This window comes from Pelodiscus sinensis, chromosome 4 (assembly GCF_049634645.1).
Source record: "Pelodiscus sinensis isolate JC-2024 chromosome 4, ASM4963464v1, whole genome shotgun sequence".
NCBI lineage: Eukaryota > Metazoa > Chordata > Testudines > Trionychidae > Pelodiscus > Pelodiscus sinensis.
In genome coordinates, this window is record NC_134714.1 from 38746347 (window position 1) to 38755556 (window position 9210).

Below are 9210 nucleotides of genomic sequence, written 5' to 3' on the forward strand. Positions count from 1 at the left end.
GAAGGCTCAGGCAACATGGGGAGCACAGTGCCAAAGGGCTCAGGTAATGCGGGGATTCCGGTGATTTGTCTGGGAGCCCTGCAGCAGCGGGCTCTGGCAGCATAAGGGGCCCCGCAGCAGGGTTCAGCCAGTGTGGGGAACTCCGGTGGCACAGCCAGGAGTCCTCCAGTGCAGGGGGCTCAAGCAGTGCAGGGAGCTCCAGTGGTTTGTACACAGCTGCTCCCTGTAACAATGTGCTACTTAGAGAGAACTTGGGGCTCTACCGGTAGCACATTGCTACAGGGAACAGCTCTGTACAAGCCATAGGCAGTGCATCCAGGAGCATGGCAGGGTCTCAGGTGTTGGGGGGGGGGGGGGAGGAGCCCTGCAGCAGGGTCTCAGGTGGTTCAGAGAGCCCCATGGCACTGCTAGAAGCCCCGTAGCAGGGATTCAGGTGGCACAGGGAGCTCCAGCAATGCAGCCAAGGCAGCACGGGGAGCTCTGCAGTATGGCTAGGAGCCCTGCAGCAGGGGGCTCAGGTGGCACAGCTGGGAGTCTCAGGGCTGAGGGGTCCAGCCAGGGCTGGCAGTACAGCTGACTGAAGGCATTGGGATCCAGCTGGGGCCAGAAGCAGAGTTGGCAGGTGCCTGGGAGGCCGATGACAGGGGACTTTCCCGGTCCAGCAAATTCCATTGTTTGGGACTGACCAAGTCCCGAGGATGCCGGGACTTGGTCCAACTTGTATTATTAATTAACAGTATCAGATATTACCAAGCTAAAAATCTCTAATCAAAACCCCTTTAATTTTCAGGAAGGCTTGGATTCAGATCTTAGGATCAAAGTCAGGTTCTGCAAGGTTTTGGATCTAAAACCAGAAAGTAGATGGTACCAGTATCAGTTTCACTGTGTCTAAAGGCATTCATGGACAGTTCCTTTCATAACATTTTGATCTCAGGTTGTGAGAAATTGTACAAAATTGCTGCCAATTTGGATCTGCTCAAAAGACTGAAGCATTGTTCAGTCTCTAAACTCTAAACCTCATCTGACCTTAAACCTGTACTAAACCTAATCCAGATCTGAAACCCCTTACTCAGACCATATCTAATTATAACCTGTGGTTGAAAGCAAATAATTTCCCAGCCTCTGCAATAATCACAAGAATGTGTTGCCTGAAAAGAACATAAAATCAGAAGCTGGTTAGAACTTCTTGTTCTTTTCTTTCCTTTTTCAATACAGATGTTTCTCCTCTTCTTTTCTTATCAGGTGGAAATAGAACAGAAAAAGAACTTGAATCTTGATCTGAAGGGAGCAGAAACTGAAAATCCCAAGGAATGTACTATGCAGTGAAGGAAGACTAGTCTGCAAGACCCACTGGAGGAGCAGTAATGTCAGTAGAACGAGGTGAAAAGAGCTGCAACACCTATTTTCTGCTGCAAGAAGTACAAAGCAGTACTTTTTTAAAAATGCACTTCAATTTGACTGTCTTGACTTTCCTGGCTCACTATGATCTGTATTTTGGCAGGAGATTCATTGGCAGTTTGTTTAGAAGAGCTTAGGGATTTGCTGGAACATTTTAAATTCATCCAGTGTATTGACCGAAAGACTTATACTATATTCAAGCCTGCCTTCTTTTCTGGCACTGAACTATGTTATGTTAACAACCATAGCCAAAACAGACGGCAACCCTGACCTCGCTTACAGTCTTTGCCTATCATTTGAATGTTTTCTTGTAAAGCTGGTGGTTTTCGTCATCAGCAGAGCCTTTGCTTATGATGTGGAGAATAAAACTCTTTGAGAGCTAAGCATTGGGTGAACTGGGGAGCAGCAAGGGGGAAAGTGGTATATGAAAAGATCTTTCTTTTATGAAGTAGTCAAGAGAGTACAAATTTCCCTGCATTGAGAACATGGTAAACACCAAGGAAATAAACAACAAATAATATAGCTGATTATCTGACTCTTCCCAATCACCTTTATCTCATCCTCTGAACCAGAGTACTAAAATAATGCAAAGTTTAATAGGATCTCGATTAGTCATGAGAAAACTTAATTTGGTCTTAAGGTTTTCACTTGCTAGTCAGATTCATGCCATTAGCTTGACTGAACATATGATAGCTACTTGTAATAGAGAGTGTGAAGAGTATAGCAGAAATCTAGAAGAGGCATTACCAAGATGAGATCATTCCTTTCTAGAATGATATATGAGGGAAATGGATTTTATTTTAACATTTTCCTAAATAGTTAAATAGACTGGTTATTGGTCTTGTGTTCCTGATACTTTGGAAGGCATTGTAAGAAGTAAATGTTGTATTTTAACTGTCCTTGCAATACAATGTTGCTTTCAGGTTCCATCCTAACAGTACTTCTTATCCAAGTAAGCCTACAGTGTAACAAATGTGTGTACTATAGACACAATTATGTTTTAAATCACACACTAACTGGAACTAAAAACATCTTTATCACAGGGAACTAAAGAAACCTCCTCTCAGTGGAAAGTAGTAGCAAGTCCTTTATCTTTTCCCTAGACCAGACTGTAGAAGGCAAAATCACTCACTCAGTACAGATTCCAGTTGAGTTGTAAAATGTTCACAATCCCTAATTTTTAAAGTTGTGAAGCTGACCTGTTTGCTTCCCTGACCAAAAGTAATAGTCTTTCTAGAAGAATATAAATCCTTTATCTTTTTAAAGGGATGCTGTTAACTTAAAGCTATGTGGTCTTATTAACATGCTAATTCAATACAACAGAGACACTTTTAAAATTCTAAATTTATTTTTCATTATTTGTGTATTTTTTACATTTTACATTTCACTCAATGTGGGTCATAGAAAATGGATTTTTATTTTGGCCCCTTGTCCTCTGGTTTCACTATTAAACTATGTCTACACTACAGAGTTTTTCACTCTGCCGCATCTACAGGATGCATCCGCTTTTTTGGATCAGTTTCCGAACAAGCGGGTGCACTCTTTTGGAAGCCCTGTATTCCTCATTTTATGAGGAATAAGGGCTCTTCTTTTTCCCACATTCCCCTGTGTAGACAGCCAAATGTTGGAAAAGCCTCTTCCAAAAAAGAATCGAAAAAAGGTATGCAAATTGCAATTCACATTTGCGTACCTTTTTCTGAAAAATAACTGCAGTGTAGACATAGCCTGACTTCCATCAACAGTGTTGTCATCAGCATTCCCTGTAAACTGTGAGCTTGTACAGCTGGTCAGGAGAAATTCTGATTCCTTCCAGCTGATTGACAGAGCATCCACAACTAGGATTTTTGTCTGTAGTGGTGGTGCACATTCACACAAAACTCAATGTCTATACAAATATTCTGCATATGGATGGAAAACATTAGAGAACATGTTCAGGTTCTGAATGCCACATGGGATTATTTACACTTAGACTACAAATTGCTTTTGTTAACAATTACATATAAAATGAGAACACTTCCAATGCCCTCTTTTTATATATACCTAAATTTTAAGTCTAGAATGATCTGACAATGTCCCTTTAAAATCAAAATTTAACAAAGAAGGTTCTTTTTTTTTTCTTTAGGTAGCCATAAGGCTACAGCATCTCTGGCAAAAGCATATTTCTAAAACATGATTAAAGGCCAAGGACTTATTACTGGGCATGATGCAAGCCCTACTGAAGCCCAAGTGACTGCTCCAACCTCTTCATTTCATAGTAAGCATTTACGGTATCTATATATAAATGGGAACACTCATACTCACCTTTGTAAAGTATTTTGGAGATGGGGCATAAAAAACACTACTGAAGCGCTAAGTATTTGTAAAATAAAGTTGCATAAAATTAGAGAGATGTGCCTAAAACATCCAAATCACCCCTGACTCTGGAGGAAGATTCAAAATCTGAACATAGATCCAAATTTCTTTACAATCAGCTGGCTTGGACTTTGAATTTGTGGCTCAGGTCCATCTTTGTATAAGAGTTTCCTTCTATTGTTCCTAAAACTCAAAACAAATTTTTGTTTAAAAAAGTTCAGATAACTTTTGTTCCCCTTATTTTTTATTTTCACTGTTGCCTCTAGAGCACTAGTTTCTGGTAAAGCCTAAAAAAAGTAACAAAATACAAGAAGTGAATGTGTTCTCAGGATGCTATTGAGGAACTATCGGAAAGCTCATATGAAAGAGGCTGTCCTTATTAAATGTTAGCCTAGATTTGAAGATTCAAGAAGTCTGGCTAGCTTAGATCAGTAAATGAGATTTTGCATGCTTTCCACAAACTCTGAACATTTGGAAATGATTCCTAGTAATGACTATAAGAAATAATTAAGCAATAAGATTTGACGGGCCTTGAACAGAGAGGAAAATCACAGTTCTCCATCTCTATTTTTTTTTTTACACAGTTTAACATGTATGGCAGTCCAGTCACAGAGAGGATCCCTTTCCAACAAATGAGATGATAGAGACACAGAGGTTTCTATTCTTGCTTCACTACTGTTCCCCTCCCTCCTTTTAATTCAAAATAAGTTAATGAAAATAAAACTGTGAGTCTGATTCTGATCTCACTCACACTCGCAGCTCCTGAGAAACCTACTGGAGTTCAGTGAATTAAATCAGAATGGGGTCTTCTGTTTTTTTAAAAACTATATTAATCATCTTGTGATTTCTAGAGAATATCCTTGATAATTTTTTATTATGCAGTCAGAATGTTCAACGTTCAACACCAACTCTCAAGGCCAGATTTTCAAAAGAGCATTGGGCGCTGGACTGTTTTGAACATCTGGCTATAAGTGTTGCAAAGTGGTAGGGGGTTGCTGTATGGTGGGAACTCTTTAAATAGGAGTTGGCAAAAAAACAATGGTGTTTCACCAGGATTAGTCCCTGGTAGGCTGTTGCCACTATAGATATCTGTGCCTCCACAGGTACAAGTGATCTCAGCTCACATTGGCTGGGAATAATGAGCTGTGGCCAATAAAAGCCACGATCCCCATACCTGTGGAGTTGCAGGTAAATACAGCAATTTGGGGGCCTACCAGGGGCTTACCCTGGTGGACCAGATCCAAACACGGGCCAGTATTTGCCCACCCCTGCTTTAAAATCTAGCACCAGGCCTGAGGGCTGAGCAGCTTGAATAGCTGTCTGTTAGTGCCTTTAGAGGGCTACACAGTCTTAAAACAGGACCAACCCCTGTTTTAAAGAGTTCCCACCATTCAGCAACCCCTTGCTTATGGTTCTGAAGTGCAACATGAAGAAAAATACCTTCAGTGCACCTGTACATTTATTTCCTGAAGCTATTTCCACTCTGAACCTCATGTTTTCTTTCTCAGTTTCATTTTTGTACAGTATGGCTTATGCTGCAGCATAGTTGGTAATGGTATTTTGGGGGGAAATCCACACCAGGTTTCAGAGAAACAGAAAACCCTTGATCAGAGTGACTCAAGACAAATGTCCTCCCCTTGAAGCAAAACTCTTCTTACTGATATACATAATATTTAATAACTCTAGAATATTATTCTAAGAAGGACAAAAGAAAAAAGGCAAATTCATCCAAAATACTCCCAGGCTACGTCTACATTGGCATGATTTTCCAGAAATGCTTTTAACGGAAAAGTTTTCCGTTAAAAGCATTTTCGGAAAAGCGCGTCTAGATTGGCAGGACACTTTTCCGGAAAAGCACTTTTTCCAGAAAAGCGCCCGTGGCCAATCTAGACGCGCTTTTCCGCAAAAAAGCACCGATCGTCATTTTCGCGATCGGGGCTTTTTTGCGGAAAACACTACTGTGCTGTCTACACTGGCCCTTTTCCAGAACAGTTTTCCGGAAAAATACTTTTGCCCGAACGGGAGCAGCATAGTTTTTCCGGAAAAGCACTGATGATTTTACATTAGATCGTCAGTGCTTTTCCAGAAATTCAAGCGGCCAGTGTAGACAGCTGGCAAGTTTTTCCGGAAAAGCGGCTGATTTTCCGGAATAACTTGCCAGTATAGACACAGCCCCCTAGACTGACGATAGCTGCTGCATTTGAAAATTATTCAAAATAAAGTTATCAATCCCCATTAAAGATTGGGGAAATTTTAGGGCTTTTCTCTGCATGTGCTGTCATATGAGCAATGCTGAGATATCATTTAATCATGATGTACATTATCTTCTGGCAGGGAGCTGACTGGAATATCTACTTGACAAGACCATCCAAGAGTTAGAGGAGCCACATGCCCTCTTGACTCATGAGCTGCTAAGTAAAAGTCCCTCCTGGTTACTTAAGTATTAATGAAAGGATCAATTTCATTGCAAAAGGTCCTGATAGTGAAAGAAAGGGCACCAGCACAAGTAAAGTCCATCTCTAGAGCCTAATTATTTTGTTAGTTGCTTGCAGGAAACTCTCACTGCTGTCAGTAGCACTTAGCACACTTAGCACTTGATCCTGATATGTTATCTTAATTTCAGGGGCTAGCAGATTCTAAAAGATGACACTGCCTAGGTCAGCTTTTGCAGATTTTGCCTACATGATTTTTATCAACCTTGGAATGAACAGAAGCTACTGATCATTTATTGAAGATCTGTACACCATTTTGCCTAAAGCAAGCTGCTGTGAGCTTGAGCCTTCAGGGGCAACAAAATTTAAGTTGTTCCTAACCTTTTGCCTCAAGCCTCCACACAATTCACAAACTCTTGCACTATAGTGATGGACTGGTTTGATTATTTTGTAACATGTTCCTATCTTTTTGTTTGTTAAATAAGAAAGTCTACACACTGGCTAACTCTGTAGATATGGTTTAATTTTGTTGTGACAGTTTGTTTTTTTAGCTCTAGAGTGGGAAATAATTTTTATTTGAACTGTGGGAAACTGTTAATAAATGTAAACACAAAACACACTTTGATTGTGAAATTAAAGCTATGTCCTGTATCCTCCATATCCTGCTGCTCTGATTGCACTGTGCTATCAGCCTAGGGCTCCTGGTAGGACAACTTTTTTGAAGGGACATATCATAGCAATAATAGGTGATACAAAGAAAAGGAATATTTCAGCAGAATAACCAATCAGACTGTAAAACTGTATCCAAGCGAAATGCTAAGAGGTGTATCACTTGAGCCTTTCAGTGGATCCACAAAACAGTAATGACATAATCCTGCATTTGTGGGTGCAGTTAGGACCAGGTGACTTGCCCTAAGTAAGTTTTTCCATCTTTAATTCAGGAGGTGTGAATGAGTTACTATTAGAAAGCCATTTCCCACACAGAGAACTCCATGAATGTCTGGTCCTATAGCAATGGTATGAAGGCAATATTTGCCTACCCTGTTCCCAGGACGGTAAGTGACATGAGGAAGATTAGCGGGAAGGCATGGAGGAGAGCCTGTAACTGAGGTTAAAGTCCTGTTTACAAAGACCTTTGCCATAATTCTTAGGATTTTTCCACACTTGGATAAACCGCATATCAGCTGAGTGTGCTGCAGCTTCTGCCAAGGTCACTGGGACTGATGCCTCTGTTTGTGTCTCACTCCTGGCACTTCCTGCATCATACTTAAGACCTTGGTTGCTTTATAAATCAAAGAAAACTAGTCCTCCCTCATAGGAGCTCTTTAGACACAAGGCTGATTTGCTATCCTCCTTCCCAGTTCCCCCAAGTATGCTGTGGTAAAACAGAGGGGGGATGAAATAAATGATTTTCTACTGTTGTGCAACTGAATTACATGTGGAACAATTCCATGCAGCTGCTGTTCAAGTATCAAAAAAACTATTAAGTGAAAGCCCATTAGCACGGTGGTGAGCTATGGCCCATGGCCTGCATGTGACTCATTGGGGTTCCATGTATGGCCCAGGCACCCCCACTCAGCCCCCTTCCTCCACAGTTCCTGCATACTGAGGGCCCCACACTTCCCTATTTCTTCCCCTCCCTCCCAGCACTTCCAGAGCCCAATGAATCAGCTGATTTATGGAGTTCAAGCTCTGCAAGGGAGGAGGAGGAGTGGACACTGGTGCACTTGGGAGAGGATGCGAAGAACAGGCCAAGTAAGGATTTGATATTGTAAAGTTAGTATAAATGTTTCTTTTTTTAATTTGAAGTTGATGACAGTTCTATTAATATATGAATAACTTGTTTTGAAATATTCAGCATACCACGTATTAATGTATTTAATCTTATTCTTGGGGTCATAGTTAGTGCACATGGCTGATTTCAATCTTGCAACCCACTGAGACAAAGGAGGAACGAAGTAGGGCCACTCATTAGCTTTGGTTGCCCATTGCTGGTTTAGCAGGCAACAAAGCACAAAATGAGCTCAATATAGCTAGAGACCAAAAGGGTAACAAGAAAATACTCTACAAACATAATAGAAGCAAGAGGAAAACCAAGGACAGGGAAGGCCCATTCTTCAATGAAGAGGGAAAACAATAACAGAAAATATGAAAGTGACAGAGGTGCTTAATGATGTCTTTGTTTCAGTTTTCACCAACAAGGTTGGTGGTGATTGGATGTGTAACATAGTCATAGAAGGCAGGAGAGATTCCAGAAGACAAGAAAACGGCAAATATAGTGCCCATCTATAAAAAGGGAAATAAGGACAGCCCAGAAAACTATAGAGCAGTCAGCTTAACTTCTGAGCCAGGAATGATAACGGAGCAAATAATTAAGGAATTGATTTGTAAACATCTGGAAGATAATAAGGTGATAAGTAACACTCAGCATGGATTTACAAAGAATATATCCTGTCAGACTAACCTGATAGCTTACTTTGATGGGATAACAAGCTTTGTGGGTAAGGGAGAAGCAGTATATGTGGTATACCTACACTTTAGTAAAGCACTTGATACGGTCACACACAACTTTCTCATCAATAAACTAGGCAAATACAACAAGATGGGGATATACTATAAGGTGGGTGCATGACTGGTTGGATAACCATTCCCTGATAGTAGTTATCAATAGCCCACAGTCTTGCTGGAAGGGCATAACAAGTAGGGTTCTGAAGGAATCAGTTTTGGGACTAGTTCTGTTCAATAACTTCATCAGTGATTTAGATGATGGCATAGAGACTACACTTATAAAGTTTGTGACAATACCAAACTAGGAGAGGTTGCAAGTGCTTTGAAGGATAGGGTTATAATTCAAAATGATCTGGACAAACTGAAGAAATGATATGATGTAAACAGGATGAAGTTTAATAAGGACAAATGCAAAGTACTCCACTTAGGAAGAAACAATCCATTGCACACATCCAAACCGGGAAGTGACTGTTTAGGAAGGAGCACTGCAGAAAAGGATCTAGGGGTCATAGTGGACCAC

General features: G+C 40.7%; 1 protein-coding gene across 3 annotated transcripts in view; it reads left to right on the forward strand.

The window, feature by feature from the left end:
• The window catches only part of LOC106731555 (stonin-2), a 133086-nt gene that overhangs the window by 117656 nt on the left and 6220 nt on the right, over positions 1 to 9210 (forward strand). The window contains exons 7-8 of one of the 3 annotated variants that reach the window (XR_012903349.1): positions 1243 to 1380; positions 3521 to 6840. Coding sequence is in view for 1 of the 3 variants with exons in the window: in XM_075926761.1 (XP_075782876.1) it covers positions 1243 to 1326 (84 nt within the window). In the remaining 2 variants the exon portion in view is untranslated. Of the gene's footprint in view, positions 1 to 1242; positions 6841 to 7829; positions 7938 to 9210 lie in introns of those variants that run through there. The other 2 variants (XR_012903348.1, XM_075926761.1) reach the window with 2 other exon arrangements.